The 23,633-nt window shown below is 38.1% G+C and overlaps 1 protein-coding gene across 5 annotated transcripts in view; it reads right to left on the bottom strand.

Moving 5' to 3' along the window:
- Nucleotides 1–23,633, bottom strand: part of arhgap39 (Rho GTPase activating protein 39) — a 44,902-nt gene that overhangs the window by 11,324 nt on the left and 9,945 nt on the right. For 4 of the 5 annotated variants that reach the window (XR_008388171.1, XR_008388172.1, XM_053645875.1 and 1 more), the window contains exons 2-3: nt 12,329–12,715; nt 4,844–6,050 (exon numbers count right to left, since the gene is read on the bottom strand). Coding sequence is in view for 3 of the 5 variants with exons in the window: in XM_053645875.1 (XP_053501850.1) it covers nt 4,844–6,050; nt 12,329–12,715 (1,594 nt within the window). In the remaining 2 variants the exon portion in view is untranslated. Of the gene's footprint in view, nt 1–4,843; nt 6,051–9,326; nt 9,950–12,328; nt 12,716–23,633 lie in introns of those variants that run through there. The other variant, XM_053645900.1, reaches the window with a different exon arrangement.

Genomic DNA, 23,633 nt, shown 5'->3' with positions numbered 1-23,633 from the left:
AAAGAAATGCAATGCAAGGTGTGTCTGAACCTCAATCTGCAGCAAGACGCAGAAGAGAGAGCGAGAGAAAGAGACAGAGGAGGCGGTGGAGACAGAGCTCAACAAGAGGCAGCCTCAGGGCTGAAGCAGGTCAAAGCCTGAGTTTTTAAAATAAGTCATAAAAAAGCATTCTGGAGCAACAATTCATCCCTCGCCTTCAGATTGAAAGTCTATGAAACAATGATATTCCTCTGCATACAGCTCTATCTGTTAAATAATGGCAGACGCTTCATTGTGAATGCTTTAGCATATTTTTTTTTTGCAATAATTCCTGATGGCAGCAAATAATAGCAGACATACTGTAGACTACACAGAACTGTACATTTCAAAACAACATATAAAGCAGGAATATCTCTTAATAGCACCCCCAACTGTTTTGCTTCCTGAATTCTTTTGAATTTTGCGAATATACCATTCATGAACCTGATATTTTTAAGGTTCTACGTGTAACAGCCACCCTTTGTACTTTCACCAGCGGCCACCAGAGTGCACCATCACTGGACTTCTGAGCAGTATGCAAAACCACGTAAACCTAGCTTGACTGCTCACTCTGTTTAAACAGCTTGTGTGATATGTGTCTTTGTGAAGTCTTTCCACAGTTTCTGAGTCATTTTTTTTTCATCTGAGATATTGTTGTGAACTTGCTTTGCCCTTTTTATTCCTTTCCTGGCCTTGGATTTTTCAACCCCTTTTTTTTATCTGGAAATGACTAGAATCTGAGTCAGACTAACCTCTGATATATCTGTCTACTCCTTAATAAACTCTGGATCTATCCCTGTTTCTGGGAATTCATTACAGAAGTTTTTTCCACAATATGTCCCTAGATATAGCAAGGATGTTCTGGTGCTACAGTGAGGATGTTTTTTACTATCGTCAACAGAACTATTATGTTTATATTGTGGTTAATGTTGTCATCTCTTACATGGTTCCTCCTGCTGCTAGACCAACGTTTAATAAATAATTATCATCTGAGTCAGCCTAACCTCTGATATGTCTGTTTGCTCCTTAATAAACACTGCGTTTAGAACTATTCCTTTTCCTGGACATTCATTATTACAATCTGATATTTTGGTTAAAAATGAGTTCAGGTATGTAGGAATATAATTCATTTAGGCTTCAATAATCCATCCACAAATCCATTTTCTATACTGCTTATCTTTCAGGGTCACGGGGAAACCTGGAGCTTATCCCAGGGAGCATGGCGCACAGGGCGGGGTACACCCTGGACAGGGTGCCAATCCATCGCAGGGCACAATCACATACACACTCACACACCCATTCATACACTACAGACACTTTGGACATGCCAATCAGCCTACCATGCATGTCTTTGGACTGGGGGAGGAAACCGGAGTACCCGGAGGCAACCCCCGCAGCACGGGGAGAACATGCAAACTCCGCACACACAGGGCCACGGTGGGAATCAAAACCCCGACCCTGGGGGTGTGAGGCGAATGCACTAACCACTAAACCACTGTGTGCCCCAGCTTCAATAATAAAAATTTTAATTCAATAATAAAAGTAGGTAGCAACGAATTTCATTAGCGATTAGTTGGACTATGTTATTAAGCACGCTGTGCCATGCTACATCACTTCTCTGAGACTAAAAATGCATTTGATGGAAATGTCAAGTCACCACGGAGACAACAAAACAACCAAAGTCGTCTAAAGTATGGGAACTCTTTACATTACACTACACTATTGATCCCATGACAGTGAAAAAGTCCCTGGTTGAACCATGCTTATTAATCAACATTCTTTTAAATTCCTTCGAATACACATTACTATGGTCTCCCCATAATATATGAAATACAGTTGCTAAAAAAAAGTCTACACACATCTGTTCAAATGGCAGGTTTTTGTGATGTATTTTTTTTTTAACTAGGTTAAAGCTTAGTTAAATCATTTTCATAATTATTTTGAAATTGCAACATATAAATATGAAGTGACAAACACCCAGAAATGTTTTTTTGGGGGAAAAACAAAAACCTCCAATACCCAGCTTGCATAAGAGTGCACACTCTTTTATATTAGGAATGTGGCAGTGTTCAGAATCAACCAATCACATTCAAACTCATGTTAAATATTAATCAGTATACATCTGCCATCAATTCAAGTGATTGATTAACCGCAAATAAAGCTGTTCCTACAGGATTATAGGAGTTTACAAAGCAGCTACGGGATCTCATTGTTGAAAAATATCAATCAAGAGAGGGTTACAACAAATCTTTTTTCCAAGGCATTTGATATACTATGGAACACTGTAAAGACAATAATCAACAAGTAAGCACAGAACACCCCTCTAAAATTGATGAGAAGATCAGGAGAAAACTGGTCAGGGAGGCTGTCAAGAGGTCTTCAGCAACATTAAAAGAACTGCAGCTATTTCTGGCAAGTACTACTCCCTACATGTGACAACAATCTCCCGAATTCTTCATATCTATGGGCTATGGGATAGGGTGACAAGACGGAAGCCTTTTTTATCCCTTGTGCGTCCTTATGGACATCTTTGTCTTTTTCATTTTTAAAAAAAATTATTTTGTCTATGTTAATGCAAACAGCATAACTTTTGCAAAAGGTGTGTATTTTTACTGGAATTTTAATATTTCACCCTCATTTGCTTTCATAAATCTATTTTAAACTAGCTACACAAAATAGTTACACTCAGGACCTCAAGGACAAAAATGTCCCCATTGAAACCCATTCAAACTGCAATATTTAATCCCCGTGACGTTTAAGCATAAAATCATGCATTCTGTGTTAATAGGATTTTTAAATAGGTTTCAAAACATTTTTTAAAAAATATTCTGAAATTTGTATTATTTTCTCAGGTTTAGCCCCATGGGCAGCATACATGCTTTTTTTTTTCTGATTCTGCTGTATTATAGAGCGCTGCAGACCAGCTGAATAAATGATGCAGCTATAACTGTGTGGGTGGGTTGATGGTTTGTATGTGTGTACTGAAAATGCTGGGTGTGTGTGAACAATTTGAAAGAAATTATACTGTGCTGGAAATCACAAATCCCACCCCATGTATACGAAACAAAGAAGGTTACTGAGCTTTGAAGATTTTTTGCATTATATAAAGAAACCGGTGTTTAAAGGGTTAAAATTCTGAAAACGAATGTTTGGTAATTATGATCAGAACTGATGCCAGTGAAAGTAGAAAAAAACAGTAATATATAATATTTCTATGACAGTTTTTTTGACATGGACATTTTTGTCCTTTATGGACCTGAGTGGTATGTTTTTATTTATTTATTTATTTATTTATTTATTTATTATTTTAAATCTGACTCTACATAAAAATATGAATGCATCAAAATTAACATTGTTGTTAATCATTGACATATCCAGAATTGTTTTCTTTGATTAGCATTTAGTATATGGAAAATAATTACCATTTCTTTTTTTCATAAAAAAAAACAAACATCTGTGGCATTATGTAAACAAACCAGCATTTAAAGGGTTACAATTCTGAGGTTTGGTAATTATGATTAGAACTGATGCTGGTAAAAACAAATCGACATCAGTGAAAGTGGAAAAAAAATATTAATATATATAATATTTTTATGACAGTTTTTGGACATGGACATTTTTGTCCTCTATGGACCTATGTGTAATTTTTTTTTTAATTGGCGCAAGTGGTAACCAAAAAATAAATATACAATACATTACAAATAGGTTCTAACATGATTTAACTTAGTTTCATTTCTTTTACATCACAAAAACCTGCCATTTTAACTGGGATGTGTAGACTTTTTTTTTTTTTATATATATATATATATATAAACATACTACAAACGTAGCCTAATGAACATAATAAATGTAAATGAATGATGTGCAACTCTTGATCAATGCTCTAGCAAAATGTTCTCCGTTGATTTATTTGTTTAATAAGCAATTTCAGGCCCACGAGGGTATGCCATCTCATTTGTTTTTCCTCCTGCTAGCTCTCCGTCTTGTTTTCACAACCACCGAACGAATCAAGATTTGATTAGAGCATTAAGCATGAATGCATGGACAGACAATGCACAAATAGTACAGTACGATATTGTGGACACTCTAAATGTACGTATATGTGAATACGTGCAAGTTTCTAAGAGAGAAGACGAGCTAATGTCAACGTCTGAAGTAAATCCTTATAGCAGCTCACCGCAGTCAAGACTGTAGAAACTGAAGTGTTTATACCACAGGAGCTGAGTGTGTGTGGATGTAGTATATTCGAACTATACAACATTCCTGATTTACAAGAATTAGAACTAGAAACAAACTTTCTGAAAGTTCATGTAGAAAAAATTATATGAATGTGGTCAGATTGACCTTCTAATTCAGTATCTAAAGATGATATGATTACTACTGCAGGACCCTAGCACTGACCATAGACAGGATTCTGTGTGCGTGTTTGTGTGTGTGTGTGAGAAAGAGCGAAAAATGCTGGGAACGCTGGAACGTCAGATAAAAGCTCTAAAATGAAAAGACACTAATGAATGCCTGGCACGACAAACAGTGCCTTGAAATGAGCCTCTGATTTTCCACACCTCTTCCAGTCTAGGGTCTGGTCTATAGAGTGTGTATTTTGTGTGTGCGTTTATTGGATATTTGTCATATAGCTAAAAATGTGCACTAAAAATACTAGTCGTTCTTTAACGTTTGAATAATTAAAAAATAGAAAAGAAAGCATCCCTAGTAATGGATAGCATGATGTACATGTGTAATGTAAATGTATTTGCGGAGAACAAATGATTATTGGGATAAGAATATGAATTGAAATTTGCTTATGTGCAGTTTTTCTGTGTTATACCTGTGAAGGATGCAGGTAAGGCTCTGGTGATGCCAGGTTGGTTTGTACAGACAGACTCTTCTCTAACAGCGTTTGAGGAAATGCAAGTCTGTCTAATGTAGTACGTTTCCAGTGGCCATCCTGCTGGGCTAGAGCTTCATCTTCGCTGAATGCCCGCACCACAGGCCCTGGCAGTGGCAAAGGTGTCGCGCCATCGCTTTCATAACCGTCCTTAGTACCACCTCCCAAGGCACCACCTCCTCGCTGTTGCATGAGCTGCTGGGCTTCCCAGGCGAGTCGTGCTTGTGTGAGTACTGCTCCTACTCCCACCCCAATACTCTCTCCCTCCCCTCCAGGCAACGAGGGCTTGCGATTTTTACGTTTTCGATTAGCGCCACCACCATCGTGGCTGTGCTGTAGTGTAAAAGAGCCACCATAACACATTCCAGCAGGTAGACCACCCTGTGCAGCCTTTCCATAGCTTAAAAATCGATCTGTTGTCCGGAACCTGGGAGAGGAGCCAGACTGTTCTACATACACAAGCTGCTTGACATATTCCCGCCCTGCTGCGCTGTACTCCCGCCCACCAGAGCTATAATCACGCCCACCAGAGCTGTAGTCCTGTCCACCAGAGCTATAATCACGCCCACCAGAGCTGTAGTCCTGTCCACCAGAGCTATAGTCCCGCCCTGCAGAACTATAATCCCGCCCACGAAAACTGTAGTCCCGCTCTGCCTGGTTGGAGATCTTCTCAGGAGTGGAGCCTCTTTGTCTAGTCAACACCAGCTGACCATAAGGGGATGGGCTTTGTTTAGGAGAATGGTAAATGCCAGGCTTGCGTGCTGGCGACCTATCGGAGGCATAAAGGCCAGGGTCACAATGCATATCAGTGGGTGGTTCTTCATAAATGGGTGGGGACTGATACTCAGAAGGAGGCTCCTCATAGAGTGGGGGTTCATAAGCATAGCGTGGCGAAGGAGGCTGAGAGTCACCGGAACAACGCCGTTGAGTTCCGCCAAAGTCGGCTCTCTTCAAAAAGGGAGACTGTGATTGCCGACGGTCAGGCAAAGCATGGGGTGTGGTTTCTGCCTCAGGCAGGGTGTTACTAGATGAGCGTCTGGAGCGTGGGGAAGAGCTGGAGTATCCGTTACCCTGTGACAGGAAACTGGGCTCCCTGTCGGATACTTTAATCAACATCCTGTCCTTACTTGTCGTCCCCCATCTGAAACTGTTCAATAAGGAGAGACAAAGACATTTTCACAATTACATCATTTACTTATGACACAATATATGCTGAAAAGTATGTGGACACCTGAACATCACACCCATACGTTGCCACAAAGTCAGACGCACACAATTGACTACGATGTTTTTGTATGTTGAAGCATTACAAGTTCTCTTCACTGGAACTAAGAGGAAGAACCAAACATGTTCCAGCCGGACAATACGCCTGTACACACAGCGACACGGTTTGGTGAAGAAGAACTCGCGTGTCCTGCACAGAGCCCTGACCTCAACCCCACTGAATACCTTTGGGGTGAGCTGGAACGCCGAGTACACCCCCTCGCCTGACATCAGTGTCTGATCTCACTAACGCTCTTATGGCTCAATGAGCACAGATCCCCACAGCCACATGCCAAAATCTAGTGGAAAGCCTTCCCAGAAGAGTGGGGGTTATTATAACAGTAAATCCGGAATGGGTCGTTCAACAAGCACATATGGGTGTGATTGGTCAGGTGTCCACAATCTTCTGGCCATATAGTGTAACAATGATATTATGTTCTAGATTTATAAGCTTACTTTAATCAAAGATTTGTGTTACGTTGCTTTTAGCATGATTTCATCTGGGTCTGATTTATAAACTGTCCTAGCACACCCCAATTCACCCTCATATACATCTAATTTACACAAAACACAGTAACTTATACAAGTGTATTGATATTAAGTCAATGAAAATAATTCAGCTACAGTTATCCTAGATCTGAGCAAGTGGGGAAAAATACATTTTAATGAACCCGAGGTTGGTGCAAATAATGATGTTCTTTTCAGACGCAACAAAAAAGCTTGAGAAATGAAACCAACTGAAGTGTTAACACACTTTCAACAGAGGAAGGGATGGTTCAGAATGTTTGTCCTTTGCAATACTTCGTTTTTACTGAAATTAATGGGATCGTGTAGATGAATATAGACAATAAATTGTACTGTTTATTTTTTGTATAAGTTATAAAATTAAAAGTACTTGTAAAGAAAATGGTACGTTTAGAAAGCACTGTTTATGGCTATGTTATTATTCATTTTCATACCTGAATAAGCCAAATTAAGCTGAAGCTTCATTTCTAACTACTTACAAAGAAAAAAAAAAAAAGCAAATCCCTTATATAAGGTAAATAAAATGCTGAAAGAAATGGATTGGATTAAACGGAATAAAACCATGTCTGGCTTTTTCTGGGTTGATATGAATTGAGGTAATCATTTGTGTGTGATGCATTTCTCTGAGCTGCCTGCTTGTCAAATAAAACCACGCATCCAGGTCAGAGCTTCATGGTGGCTCTTGTACTTGAATGCACCGATTTCTCAACTGTAGAACTGACAAGCTTATAAAGCTGTACAGCTGAGACGTTTACACATCACCAATTACAAATGACATGACTGAAACAAAACCCGATATCTATAGCTATTTTAGGACAATTGTGCAATTGTGATTATTAATGTTGTTTCATTTTTACTGTTATTACTTATATTAGCTCTACTTGTCTTGCTGTAATTATTGGTACTGATTTTAATCATTTAATTACAAATTAAGCATTTTTCAGGTCGTTCAAATGTTACTTTCAAGTTTACACACACTCTGACCAGACTGTTCTTGGAAATTTGTGTATGTTAATTTTACCATATACAACTTTGATAAATCAGGGCCATTGTCTATACAAATCCAAGAGTTCTTGCCAGGGATTAAAGTGTATAGAACAAGCCTTTGCCTCTTGGTATTAAAGTAAAGCAGTGAAACAGTAGTCTAAAATCAATTCAACACTTTCTTACAGCCTGAGAACTCCCCATGACCAGACCTGCTGACACAGCCAAGACTGTGTCAGTGTGTGTGTGTGTGTGTGTGTGTGTGTGTGCTTCATTTAGAAGTTGGGCAGCTCATCTCTCATGCACGCTCCCTCTCTTTCTAATTACATTTTTTTCCTCAAGAAAGAACCTCCTAGAAAGGGACCAGTGTTACACTCTGGTCATAAATAATTCATGGTATCTGAGCTGCTAATCAATTTACACATTCTTTCTCCCTCAGTCTCGCGCTATTCTGTCGCCCACAATCGGCAACCCCCTCCTGTTTCCTGAATCTTTATAAAAGCATTGAAGCAAATAAAATTTCAAATCCACCAACTAAATTGCAGACTACGTGTAGCATATTTGTATCTGTACAGTGCCCTCCACTAATATTGGCACCCTTGGTAAAGAAGGCTGTGAAAAATTGTCTTTATTGTTGAACCTCTTGATCTTTTGTTCAAAAACTTCACAAAAAATACTCCGCTGTCATGGATATCAAACAACTGCGAACACAAGACAGGTTTATCAAAAAATAATCTTTGTTAAATATAGGTTTGCGACAATTATTGGCACCCCTATGGATTCAAATGAGAAAAATGTATTTGAAGTATATTCCCATTGATATTTTTTTAAAAAAAATTAGTACACCTGGGTGTCAAGGAACAGAAAATTGTTCAACCATGAGTTGCTGTTTCACAGGGGTATAAATATGAGGTAACACATAGGCCAAATTCCCATAGTCATTCATAACAATGGGTAAGACCAAGGAATATAGCTGTGATGTGCAGCAAAAGGTTGTTGAGCTGTGGAAGTGGCTATAAGAAAATTGCACAAGCATTGAAAATGCCCATTTCCACCATCAGGGCAATAATTAAAATGTTATGTATCAACCTGGAATTGGACGTGGGTCTATATTGTCTCAACACACTGTGAAGAGGACGGTTCGAGTGCCAAAAAATCTCCAAGGATCACAGCTGTATAGAAGTTAATTGTGTCTTGGGGTCAGAAGGTCTCCAAAACTACAATTTGAAGTCACCTACATCAACACAAATTTCAAGAAAAAAGTCTCTACTCTTGTCCAAAAACAAACTCAAGCGTCTTCAGTTTGCCAGACACTACTGGAACTTCAAATGGGATCGGGTTCTATGGTCAGATGAAACCAAAATAGAGCTTTTTGGTAATAAACACCAGAGGTGGTTTTGGTGCACACAGAGAGGTAGCCATATGGAAAAGTACCTCATGCCCACGGTTAAATATGGAGGTGGATCTTTAATGTTTTGGGTCTGGTTTTCTGCCAGAGGACCTGGACATTTTGTTAGGATACATGGCATCATGGATTCCTGAAAACCTGACTGCCTCTGCCAGAAAGCTTAAAATGGGCCGTGGTTAGATCTTCCAGCAGGACAATGATCCAAAACATACATCAAAATCAACACAAAAATGGTTTACTGACCACAAAATCAAGGTCCTGCCATGACCATCCCAGTCCCCTGACTTGAAACCCATAGAAAACCTGTGGGGTGAACTGAAGAGGAGAGTCCACCAGCGTGGACCTTGAAATGTGAAGGATCTGGAGAGATTCTGTATGGAGGAATGGTCTCAGATCCCTTGCCATGTATTCTCCAACCTCATCAGGCATTATAGGAGAAGACTCAGAGCTGTTATCTTGGCGAAGGGAGGTAGCACAAAGTATTGACTAAAAGGGTGTTGTTACAACCCGCTAGCTTTGGGATGGGAAGTTTTTTTTGTGTGCTGTGCCATATTTTGTGTGCAGGTCCGGACTCCCACCCAGAGTTTCCAGCCTGCCCTAGAATGCCTTGCTCCCGCCTCCCAGGATGACATCACTGAGGGGCGGCCATATCTGAAGAGGAAGAAGATATATTCTATATTCACAATTCTATATTCGATATTCACAGTTCTATATTCTGACTGCTGTTCTGGGTTTTGACTCTTGCCTGGGGGGTTGACTGTGATTTTGGTTGTTCCTGTATCTGGTTGTGTATACTCTTCACTAATGAATACACGTTTGCTTGGTTCACTGGCGGTAGGGGTGTGGCTGCCATTTCTTTTGGGAGAGGGTCCTTTTGTCTCTGTTTTTGGCTTAGGCAGTTAGGGAAGTATTTGTATTCTCTTTGTTATTTAATTTTTAGGTAAGCTAGCTACCATAGAATCCTTTAGTTTATTTTGGCTTTGGCCCACCCTGAAGTTATGCCTGGTTTGGTTCTTTGTAGAGTTGTATGTATATAATTCTGTGTTTTACAATACACCACAATTTTGTTTTGAACAGCCTTGTTGTGTTGTTATTCCTGGCTCCCTCATTTTTAAAGGTCAAATTCCATTTGAATCCCGAGCTGGTTACTCTGTGCGGCCTAACCTAGACTGGGCCATAACAGTGTCAGTAATTGTTGCACATCTATATTTAACAAAGCTTTTTTAAAATAAACCCGTGTTTTGTGTGCAATTGTTTGATATCCATGAGAGCCGAGTATTTTTGTGAATTTTTTAAACAAAAGATCAAAAGGTTATAAAATAAAGACAATTGTTCACAGCGTTCTTTGCTCATATTTACCAAGAGTGCCAATAACAGTGGAGGGCACTGTATGTATTTACTACTCAAAATATGTTTTCATTTGGATTTAAACTGGATATGGGCATGGCCTGTATGGGAAGGTTTTTGTTTTAACACTGGAAAAAGAAGTTATTTTTCATAGTCAACAATAGCCATCTAATAATCTTTTTAATGTATCTACTGTTTCTTATGTCTGAACATTTTGGGCTACTGTCAAGTCTTTTTGGTGTCAGCAAAATTCCCACCCAAATAATCACACAAAAACATTTGCTCAGGCATAAGATGCATTTTTCTACTTTATATCAGTTTCTTCATAGGAACAAGTTAACAATTCTGATTTGCAGTATGATTCTGCAATACATGGATAATATATGCAGAAACTGGCAACCCTCAAGTTATGCTGTGCACAGAGCTGCATATCTCTGTTGGTTTCTCCACGAAAATAATGATTTAATTATTTTAAACTTCTACATCATGCCCGTTTTTTCGTCATTTTTAAATAATCATCTTCCATCATCAATAAAAATATTATCAGAAAATAATGTGTGCATTATAATGAAATGCTTCTTAAACAACTCCAGAAACTGACATAAATCTGATCAAATATTATTAGATGGGTATTGTTGTCAAAAGTTTACATACCCTTGATTCTTAATACCATGTGTTGTTACCTGGATGATCAACAACTGTTGTTATGTTTTGTGATTGCTGCTCATGAGTCCCTATATACACAAAATAATAATTTACACCCATCATCTTGTTCACAAGTTTATCCCCCATCCCCCCCCCACCCGACTCTTAATGTATTATGCTACCTTCTTGTGCATCAGTGAATGTTTGCACCTTATGTAATAGTCGTATACGAGTCCCTCAGTCGTCCTCAGTGTGAAAAGATGGATCTGAACATCATATAGTCGCTGTTGGAAAGGAGTCAAATATGCAGATGATGTTGGAAAAGCAAAGAATGTGCAGGACCTGGAGGATTTTTCTGAAGAACAGTGGGCAGTTTAACTGCTCAGGACAAACAAGGGGCTCATGAAGAACTATCACAAAACATAAACACAATCGTTGATCATCCAGGTAACGACACACACAGTATTAATAATCAAGGGTATGTAAACTTTTGAAATGGTTCATTTTGTATAAATTCAGTTAGTACTGCATCTCGTAGACTATATGTAAATATATGTTATGTGAAATAGTTTATTCAGGGCTGGACTAAATAAACAACAAAATGCTGTTTTTATGATCCCTCTTAATTTTTCTTTAAATTATGAAAATTTTGCAAATTCTGCAATATAAATTTGAGCACAACTGTATATACACATATACACACGTGGTGAGAGTCGCATTGTTTTAAATAAGGCTACTAGTTTGCTTATATTTTAGGAAACGGAGCCAACTAGATTCATTACATAATATCGTGGGCAATCAAAATCAGGTACAATCAAAAATAATAACTATAAAGTATAGCTGACCAATTATTCACTCGAGTGATGACGATCTGTCAGTTTCAAAAATCACAGACAGTGCTGCCATTTTTCCCGTGTTTTCCAGTGTTTCTGGGGGGCAGAGTGGTGGGGGGCCATGTCCATGTTGGGTTTAAATCCAAATACAGATACAATTATTTGATGCACTAAACATACAGATACAGATAATGTCAGATACAGGTAGTATTTGGGAAACGTCTCACTCCCTGACTGATAACAGATCTGTCGTCTGTCTACTCAGACTGAATTTCAGCCAAACAAAGCAATTTTAAAAAGTATATGCCGAATAAAGTGTATACCGGTTTGAATTATTGTTCTTGAGTGTTTGATTTTAGGATTTAAAGAGTTGTCTGCTGTCGTTTTCTTTTCTCTCTTCTCTCTCGCTCTCTGTCTCACCTCTCTCCTTCCTCTCTGGGTGCCGTTTTATCCTCCTGCTCTTGTGACGATGTGGTGCTGACAGCGCTGCGAGCAGGGCTGCTGTCAGCTGATCCACTGATCACCGAAGCAACAGGAAGCGGTGTGTCTGTGTTCTGCTTGAGTGTCTGGAGCTTGGCGAGGGGAATGATGTCGCATCCATGTGGGCGGTGCCAGACAGTGCGTTGGGTAGAGGCATTGTAATAGTAGAAGCGTGAGGTGTTGGAGTCGAACAGTTCCCACCACTGGTCTGGGCCGCTGCGTTTGATGTGCACACCAGCTGGTGCATCCCACACACATTCGCCCGTCAGCAGGTTGGCGTACATGCGTTCACGTGTGCGAGGTTCAATGATCTCCACCCATTCCAACCTGAACACATCAAATCATAAGCCATGAAAAGCCCATTTATAAAAATTCATGATAATGGAACACACAAAAGGAAGCACCAGCTAAATTTAGTACAATTTAAGATGAAGGATGGGGAAAAGGGGAGTGAGTCACCCATCAATTGGGTTGATGATGTGATGCAGTCTATTTCTGTGAAACAGATTTTTTTTTTGCCTTTTTTAAAAAATGTAAATGCATAATAAGACAAAACATATCTAGTATATCTGTACAGTATGAACCCACCTTACATTTATCTTTTTATACATTAGTTATCATTCATTACTTAGTTGAGTCAAAATATCATGTGGGGTGACCATTATCTAAGCATTAGTGCAATTTTGAAATTGCTCTAAAAAATTAATTTTTCTTTTGGCATATTTGTAATTTAAAACTCGTCCAAATAATTTTTTTTTTTCAATTCAATTCAATAACAAAAGGTGACATCATTGGTGGTGACACTCCAAGGATCTGCGTAAACATCAGTGGAAAACAGTGGAAATCTAATTATATCTATATTTTTCTATATGTAAATCTATATTTTTATTGCCAATTTTATAATAGACGTTGTATTAGCCTTGTGCCCAATGCTCCCTGGGATAGGCTCCAGGTTCCCCGCGACCCTGAAAAGGAGTAAGCGGTTGAAGATGGATGGATGGATGGATGGATAAAGCATTAGCTGCACTGCTACACTGTTATGGACTGAATAGTGGTGATATGTACTGATAGTGGTGATATGTAAATGGGAGTCATAACTGTATATAATTAAAGGGCTGTTTTTGCAGCTGAGTTTCTAGGATTGAGAGTGAAAGAATGTTTACCAGGACCTCAACCTCTTATTTAAAAAAACAAACAAACAAACAAACAAATAAAAAACAGAAAGGGCTTATTAACTTTCTTCTGTTTTGTCATATACCATGCATTTAAAATTGGCTATTTAAAATCTAATTTATTCTCCAATATTGTACATGACTGTTTTAGATATCAGTGAAGAAAAAAGACCTTCAAATGACCTGCTAAAGACTGACAGAAAGAAACACAGAGAGAAATGCTTGCATATTATATATATATATAAACACAAATGTAAAGAAAGTTTAAAGTTTGTGGTTTAGGAAATATTTGTCTATGATATTTCAGATGTGGTTTAATGTGTTTGTTGTATTGAATTTATTGTTTATTGATCTTTCTTGAACTGCGCATGCTCTTCTCATCATGTGGTGTAACCAATAATTGCAATAACCATACTGACATTACACACAAAACATCTATATTCTGTGGCTGAAATATTAAGCACTGATAAAGTATGCTGAAGTGGATATTGATCTTGTACATTTTTTAATCAGTTTTATGGGTAAAAAAAAAAAAAATCCGAAGTGTACGAACACTTATCGGACAAAAACAAAAGTTCCTGACTTACCCAAATTAAACTTCATGCCTGCATGTTTTTCATCTGTTCTTTTAATACTTTGTATAATTTTAAAGCATATTAAGAAAATGCATTATTTGTAGGGTAAATCAAGGTTGTACCACATGATCATTTTTAAGACTGTGGCCAATTAATGTTAATAAAAACTGCTAAATTTGCATACTTTTATGTTCTTATACAAATGAATGTGTACACCATATTCCAAATCTTTCAGCAATTGTCAAATGTATGCTTGATTTTTCTATCTTAAAATGTGACCTTTCAAAATCCTTATTCATCATGACTCAAATACACAGGCACACACACTCACACAGTATGAGTCATGGGAGAACTACTAGGGTTGTCCTGCTCAGGTCTTTTCAGAACCTGCACCCACCTGATACTATCGTAAACAGTGAATCCTTTCTCTTATGTGTGCATTAGTGTATATTCACCGGTTTTGTTTGTTAATCTGTGCAGTTCCATCAATCACCTGATAATCAAGACAAATCCCTCAATATAATTTTTCCAATCCCTTAATGAAATCTCATTTGTACTGGCTAACGTGAGCATTAAAAATTGATGAAAAGTGTTTTTGGGAAGCCAGACAGAGGGTAATTTAATCCTGCTGGATGTCTAAAGTGTATTTCCTCTCTATCTACTGCATGTGCAGCAGTGAGCGCATGCGGAATATAGTCTGTTAATCAATATACTGTGACCTAGTGACAGGCAATACAATTAGAGTATTTTTTTTTTTTTTTAAAGTTAACGAATACTTACACATGCCTCCAGATCTATATTTCATGAACCATGCATATGAAATGGACTAATCTTGTCATAGATCATTTTATCTGATATCACTGCATCCCCATGTTAACATTAAGAAAATGACTAATTAACAAACACTAGATGTCAAGATTTTCAGTTCAAACACAAGCATGTACACATTTATACTTTATCATTTCTATTTTAAAAATGTACTTTTAAATTGGTCCAGGAACTCCACTGTCACTTCATGTCACTTCACAGTAAAGGATATCTTGACACTTGAGCAGATTTTGTAGACACTTCAACAGATGGACTTCTGTGTGAAAGGTCTTGTTTGTGTAACTTTGTGTATTTCTCAGAACTTTTAACACACCTATATTGATTGCTGAAAAACAATGCACTTACTACCACACTCCAATTTTCTTTTCCCAACTGCAAACTCAGCATCGTGAGTACTATCAAGTTTCCAACATCTCAGTGCATAAGGATAAACTTTTTATCTCCATTTCTGTCATCAAACTAGCTAAATCCAGTTTAAAAACCAGACTCACCAGCCATATCATCTTTATTCAAATATGTCTCTTAGACAATATCAATCCTAAACCGTTCCACTCAACTTCAATTCCAAAATCAAATAATAACCCTACTACAGGTCAACGCAATCCACTCTCTCGCTAAATATAGGAGAACAATTTTGAGAGAAATCATCAGTAACTGTGTAAACGTGGTGAAAAAAAATGGACTGTTTTAAAATGAAAGAGGGTACTGATTGTGATCTCTGTTTTAAATGCTGTGGTTTAATCCACAAACTCAATTCATTCGTCTCCCTGTTTATGAGAAAATTGAAAAACCAAGAAGATTGCCGCACTTAAGAAGTCTTGTGAAAGCTACAAAGCAAAAATCTGCATGTTCTACATGCTCATTATATTTATATCCGCAAGATCGACCCCTAATCAATGTATTAATTGCTATTGAAGACAGTAAGGATTTTTTCCCTGTTGGCTGAGGCTGCATTATTCTGCATTCGAGGCGATGTGTAATGTAACAGGTAAAAACCACCGAAAATACTCCCTCAACTTGTTAACTACCATTTCCTTCTCTGTTACCAGAAAACTTCACATCAACATGGCCACTCACACTTCGAACACTATAAAGTTCCCCTCCTCTACTTTTAAATGAGTTTTTAGCAGTATTGGCTTTAGAGGAGTTAATATACAGACATATTACTTGGCTAAATATATATCATTGACATACTAATCACTGTTTTGAGAAAGTAATCATCGACATAAGAGTTATCACTAATGTAAGCTGGCTAGCTTGTCATTAACACTACTCGCTATTGTCCGCTGTTGTTGCTGTTCTGCAATTTCACCCCAGAATGTTGCATGAACGTTTAAAGGTCACTACAGTAGAACAGAACCAATAGCCAGTCGGGCCTGTAACTGTAAAGGCGCAGTTAAAGTCGATTTATATGAGCTTTACGTTCTAACAGAGCAAGCAAAAGACACACTTTTATGGAGACATCCATGTTTTTTTTTTTCACTTCGCACATCGAACATCCCAAGGTGAGAAGTGAAGTTATTACAGCTTGCAAATTAACACTTACCACTTCTCAAGTCAATGATTTATGAAAGTCAATGAATACCTCTAAATATAATCCCACTAAATCATTCATAACATCCTTTTTTTTTATCAATACCTTGGAAGGAAAAATGGAGAACAGAAGCTCAATCCAGCAGATAATGGTGATACCGCTGATGCTAGTTTCTGTCTTTTTCCCAAAATACACAGACACCAATCCTGTATGTCTCATTATACTGTATTTGCACGGTAGTTGCACTTTTTAAAATTTTATTATTACTTTTTTTTCCAAATAATCATTTGTTAATAAACTTTTGGAACAGGATTTCAAGTTAGTCATTTGGAGTGACTGAAAGATGACAGTGCAGTTTGGACCAGCCACGGATACACTTGACTTTCATAACAATGTAACATAACTTTTATTTCGTGAAAGCCTAAACATGTACGCATATTAAAACAGAGACATTCTTGCTGCCCAAATTCAGTCCCAACCCAAAATAACGCTAAATACATTAGCTGTGAGCTTACCAAGCCATGTTAATTGTTTAACACCTCTGACAATCACTGCTGTCTCACCATCAAACGCTCAGACTTTCTTGGACTCACACAATCAGAAGCCGAAGTGTACAAGAGTCTGAGTTGCAATAATGGAAGGCCAAAATGGTCACATAGAAACAAAACACAGTTTTGTATGAAATTTAAAAAATATGTATCCTAATTGATTAGTTTATTGCATAATGTATATGCTTTAATAAATGCATTCTTTATAGTTCTCGATTGCATTAATGCAGATTGCATACATTATCTATTAAATAAATGATATTACATTGATAAAGTAGATTTTTCTATGTAGTAAACCAAAACCTAGTTGCCTCTGCCAGTGGGTTAAGACTTGTCAATAAAATAGTTCAGAACATCCATAGTTCAAACAAATTACCAGAGAGGGTTGTGGGAAAGTCTATGTTTTGTAATCTCATATGAACAAACCAAATGCTATAAATAAGATTGGAATGTTCTGCATAAAACAAGATTCTCCAATATCCTTGTACAAGTGTCTAACCTTGTTAGACATTACAGAAAGAGACAAACTTGGTAACCATGATGACTTGGTAACCATGACATGAAGACATTATTCTGGTACTTCATGGTAGCTATGTTTGACTTTTTTCAAGTATAGGGTTGATTTTGTTTTTGTCATATACACAGCGAAGCACTGTGAACTGTTAAAGGCTATACAGTACGTGCAATAAAGGAGAGAGATGAGGATTTGGTTGCTGATAGCTGATTAAGTGCAGATAGAGTATAAAGTATAAAGTGGTGGTGAGTTAATGGATGTTAATGCGCGAGAGGGACTGGGTGAGACTTTACAGGCTGGCATAAAACTCTTCTGAAGTCTGATTGTCTGCCAGGCACAGGAGTGTGAATGGGGTGTTAGGGGAAGGATAGGATCCTATCCATGCGAAGGATAGCCCTTTGAGGGTGGGTAGGCCACTGTCCAGCATAGATGTGGAGCATGCAGGGACCAGTGGTGGCTTGTATCTTCTTTTTTTATATGAGCAATTCAACAAATGTTAAACTTCTTAAAGTCCTCATTTACAACTCCAATCATTTTAAATTCTTCTAAAATATGAATCCCCTTTTTGCGTGACCAGTGATTTAAAAAAAAAAAAAAAGCCACTATTTGACAGATATAAGCTGAATTTCTTTTGATGCGCTCACTGCCCCACCAAGCTTCCATAGAGTTGTTATTACACCCAGTGGTCAAAAATGAGAACTGCAACAAGAGCTAATAGAAGCCCACTGAGACAGGATTCACGCTGCCCAACGCTCGGGGGAGGAGCAACGGAGACACATATTTGCCAGAGTTTAAAAATACAACACACTTGCCAAGATATTGTTTTATAGCAAACGATTGGAATTAAATCTAATAAATTACAGAAAAAAGGCAAAGTGTAAGCACAGTGTGTCTGTGATGTACAGAACCATTTCTATTGTAAGATATGTAACCTATGCCTATGTGCACGGTGGCTTAGTGGTTACCACGTTCGCCTCACACCTGCAGGGTTGGGGGTTCGATTCCTGCCTGTGTGTGTAGAGTTTGCATGTTCTCCCTGTGCGGCAGGGGTTTTCTCCGGGTACTCTAGTTTCCTCCCCCAGTCCAATGACATGTATGGCATGATATGATTGGCATGTCCAAAGTGTCCATAGTGTATGTGATTGTGCCCTGTGATGGACTGGCACCCTGTCCAGGCTGTACCTTGTCTTGTGCCCCATACTTACTGTAGGATAAGCGATATAGAAAATGGATGGATAGCCTATATTGCAAAGATTGAGAGAGGGAAAGGGAGATTATTGAGTGAATAATGTCTGTACATCAGATATAAGTAAGAAATATTTCCCCACAGAAGTGCTGAGAAAAAGAAGAAAAATGTGTCTCTCTTTTCCAGTACCTAATTTTATTGATTTATTTTGCTATATTCAGGTCATTTGTGTGGTTCTGAGATGTTTGAAATGGGCTGAACATCTTGCTGAAACCGGTAAACCCTGGTAAATTATATTACCTCAAACACTGTTGAACAAAGGTACACCTAAACCCACCTGAAACAACAGACTGTATAGACTGTATGCTAGATAGCATATTGTAAGTATATTATAGCATATTGTAAGTCAGGTGTGATAGCCTCTCGACTTAATTTTGTTTGAGGGTATGTCATTATTAATGTCATCCTGCAACACCAAAATCTATGGGCATGAGTCGCTCATGGCACAAACATAATTAAAGTGAAAATGAGATTTTTCTTTTTTATGTCGAAGGCATGGAGAAGAAACAGAATGCGTATGACATTTAGTTAAATGACATTTAGTTAATGTAGTCCTACAAGGGAAAGGAATATTGAATGCTGGTCAGAACACATTAGCTGTGACTTTTGAATTTTCAGGTTATCATTGCTGATGGTGTAGAGGTGAATCACATTCAACTGCAAGCAACAAAGCCGGTCTGTGACCTCCGTAGTTTAATGTTTAACAGGAGACAACAAAAAAGCCGCAAAGAGGGTGCCAAAAGATTACATAGACAGCAGTAATCTAATTATTAACCTTATTCTGAATAAGACAATATTGTGATTAAGGTGTTTACATGAGTCGCTTTTAGAATATTCCTTTCATGTAGCCGTTTTACATGTTATAGAATATTACGTCATTACGTCATTATGTCCCCACGCCACGCCGTCCGACGTTCCCTCCAGAATTTCACGTATCAACATACAGTTCATCTTTGTTATGGTACCGTATACAGTTCTGGGTGTTTTTATTTTTAATTTCCGTTAAGTGCAGTTAATTATTTGTCATATTTAAGTGCAGTTAATTATGGCTTGAAGCCGTGGGCTGCGTCCCAAACCGCGTACTTACCTACTATATAGTAGCTGAGATACATGTATTTCACCTACTATATAGTGGTGGGACGGTTTGGGACGCAGCCGTGCTCTCTTGTTTGCCGTCAAACGGTTGAGCACTGCCGTGTGTGTACGTGTCCTGTCGCAAAATGTGGTGAACACGCTCACACGATGTTAATAGTGTGATTAAGGTGTGTACATGTCTCTAATACACGTCGATAATGCGACTAAAACAGGAGTACTCCACACGTCTTAATTCCATTTGTGTTTACTTCGCGTATGACTTTATTTGGATTTAGGTAATAAAAAATTGCTGTTTACATGGTAGTTTCTTAATCAATCGTCTTAACCGCGTTAAGATTGGATTATTTTTGCCCATGTAAACGTACTGAGTGTTATTTTTTGTAGACACTGATTTTACATGGTACAGGAGTAGACTTGCTTAACCAGATCGCAATTTTGCAATTTTGCTGGTGTTCATTTGTGTGTCATGTCTTTTGTTGTGGTCTGTGCATGTCTGGTATGGAAAGGGGGTGGATGTCATGTTAAACACCCCCCTGAAATATATTCCAGGTCCAAATGCTTATTCCTGGATGGTTAACATAACACACATACCATAGCACAGCTGATTATACATGTCTTTTCAACTCAAGAGTTTATTTTCATAGTAAAACTGGCAGTTACACTGTACAGTGAACAGAAATGTTATGATCATTACAGCACAATTACTGCACATTCAACGTCCGTTAACATTTTTATGCAGTAATTGTGATGTTTTCATGTTCGTAACTATGGTAAGAAACTGGATTAACCAATCAGGATGGGATCAGATCTGACTACACTCTGGGTTGAAGGATATCTAGGTAACATCCAGTGAAATACCAGAGGTTTAGAAAAAGTAACAGTAGATCTAATTTTATATGATAAAAAAATAATTTTCTTATATTACACATATTGTTACTTGAATCATTTTCAGTGGAACTGTCATAAAGGTATTTTCTATCAACGTTATTGATTTTGATGATGTACTGTCACACAAAACAAATCGATTTAATTGTACAGATCAAGCAGTGATTTTTATTTGCTACCGCAAGAGTTTTTTTTTTTTTGGTGACTGTTGCGGCCAAAAACGTTTGATTTTGCTGCGACTTTTAACAAAAATTTGTGATGCAACTTGCGGAGTTTTTTGTGCTTTGTTGCTGTGAAATCGCAATTGCACAAACTTTGTTTTGCACGGTCTTTCGCAGTGATGTTTGTTGGTAAATGAGACCTTTTAGCTGTACTCATGTTCGACGCACGTGAATCGAAGATAGCTTTGGCTGAATGCACGTTGTGACGACGTCACATGACGTGTCTCGGCCCAAATCTGTGGAAAAATTTGCTGTGATTTAGAAAAACTGCAAGTTCCTCCTAATATTGCTGAGCTTGCTTGATTTTGTGTTCATTTCTGCGATCGCAAAAATGCTAAGTCCTGGAGAGACTGTCCTATAGAGGGCACTACGACAAAATTCATCAGACAAAATGATACAAAAGGTCTTTCTCTGTTGGAAATAAACCTAGCAAAAGCAAGCACAAGACGATTCTGTAAGTTAAATTACTTTTTTTTTTTTTTTTTAAATCATCGTCATCAGCCCTTCTTTATTATCAATCATCTAGGTTAGAATTTTGAGAAATTTGTATGCGTCACACAAGAGCTCTGATATGTCAAACGCCATGCCCCAACTTCAGGTACAAAAATAAGTCTAGCTGCACAGTGACTGGCAGGAGGTGCAGCCAATCAGGAGAGAGAGAGAGAGAGAGAGAGAGAGAGAGCACAAGTGCAAGAGGGCAAACAAAGCAAACTGGAGTAAGAGAATAAAGTAGTGTCAGAGAAAAAAAGAATTCAGGATTGATGTATTTAAGGCAGATCAAAAAAACAGATTTATTCACTGACTTGTGCACTGGTGAAGGACATTCGGCTGATTTATCCTTACATGTTGGGACCAGTTGACATTTGACATATCCAAAGTGTTTTCATTTACTGTTAAATTCAATTAAAAAAATCAACATAGCATAAATAGCTACGTACAAATGCTATGCTACGCACGCAATGACGATATAATAGGTGTCTGACAATATATGTTACAACAGTGAAGCTGAAAAGAAAAAAAAAACAATGAAGCAAAAAAAAAGCATCCCCAAGGAACTTTGTGTGGGTGTGTGTGTGGGTGTGTGTGTGTGAAATGGAGTCACCAACAGAAACGAATGCGTTACTCAGAAATCCCTGTGGATTAAAGGAATAAAAGAATTAATTAATGCTCACATTTATGGGCAGAATTAGACTACATTATTCTTTCTAAGCAATTAAATGTGCCACCAGCTAAAAATAGGATTGCAGTGCAATTCCCTGGGTGAATGGATGAACCTATGCGTGTGACTAAATATAAGTTTCTTGCTCGGAGATTCATTTAAACATTCATAAGTCTGAGGCTATCTAAGTAAAAGAAGAAGAACTGATATGAGCCTTTAAAACAGCGGAGACTATACTGAGCTGAAAAACACAACCTTTCCCAGGGCTTCCTTAAAACGTTAGCGCTTACGATCCATAACAGGTTCAAGGGAATCACGGGAAACTGCTGCTCAAATAGTCAAGCTTCTTTCAAGCCTGCATTGCAAAAACAATATCTAAAGATCTGTTGCGTAGCAGATGTGACAAATGCTCATGATATCTGGCTCCAACGTGGCATTCCAGAGACATTCAAGACCTAAAAATGGTGACCATCTGCTTTGTGCATGGGTCCAAAAATCCAACTGTGCAACTTGGAACGTCTGCCTCACTTCAAATAGCCACGTCGCATCGGTGAGAATGTGATTATTACATCCGAGATGCCTTTAGATTAGTACACTTTGTAGACGCTTTTACCGGTTAGTACATTCAGGATGCCTAGTCGTGTCTATTTGCCACCTCCTACTCATGCATGCTGTGGTGTACGAATTAAGGTGGAAAAATCCTTGGCATTTTGCACAGATTTGAGGCTATGCTTGGTGCGTGAACTGCTGGGAGGAACAGAACATGGAAGCACAGATCTAGTTTTGGAAAGAGATACTGTATGTAGCAGCTGCAATCTCTATTTCGAGTATTTAATGCAGTCATACAGAAAATGTGGCCTATAAATTCCTTATCATTTAAAGTGTGACTATAGAAATAATTGACAGATCTGATTTTTGCCACTAAATCAACAGTAATACAGTATAAATTCTAGCCTGTCTAGAAAAAAATCAGACACTGCATATCCAGGCATATGCATTATTATTATTTGTTTGTCGCATCAAGGTGTGTACCGTGTGTGTATTTGTTTCGTGATGCCGACGGGTCCGAATTCATTCTGTCACATGTACACGCTGCCGTGCTCTTATGTATTCTGATTAAAAGAGGCTCTTTGCAATGAATCGTGACAAATTTCAGAAGAAAACAAAGCATGGAACTGACACATGAAAATGATACACATTTGAGGAAACATTAGCACACTACTAGTGATGTATCTTGATGAAATCTATTCAGTAAGCAGACCGAACAGTGTGTAATGTGCATAGCAGGTGTTTCAAGCGTTGCGGCGCCGAGAGGGAGCCAAGTGTGAAGCTTTGTTTGCTTCCTAGTGTGCTGGCTCCTACACATTTTCTTTTCTCAATAACACAGATACGTTAAGTATACTGAAAACATCAAGACAAAAGTGTGTATGACTCATGCATCTGATCTCTTACTGCTGTACAATGTTTA

The sequence above is a fragment of the Ictalurus furcatus genome, chromosome 2 (genome assembly GCF_023375685.1).
Source record: "Ictalurus furcatus strain D&B chromosome 2, Billie_1.0, whole genome shotgun sequence".
Lineage (NCBI taxonomy): Eukaryota > Metazoa > Chordata > Actinopteri > Siluriformes > Ictaluridae > Ictalurus > Ictalurus furcatus.
The sequence above is the reverse complement of the archived record's forward strand: the minus strand, read 5'-3'. Positions and strand labels throughout refer to the sequence as shown.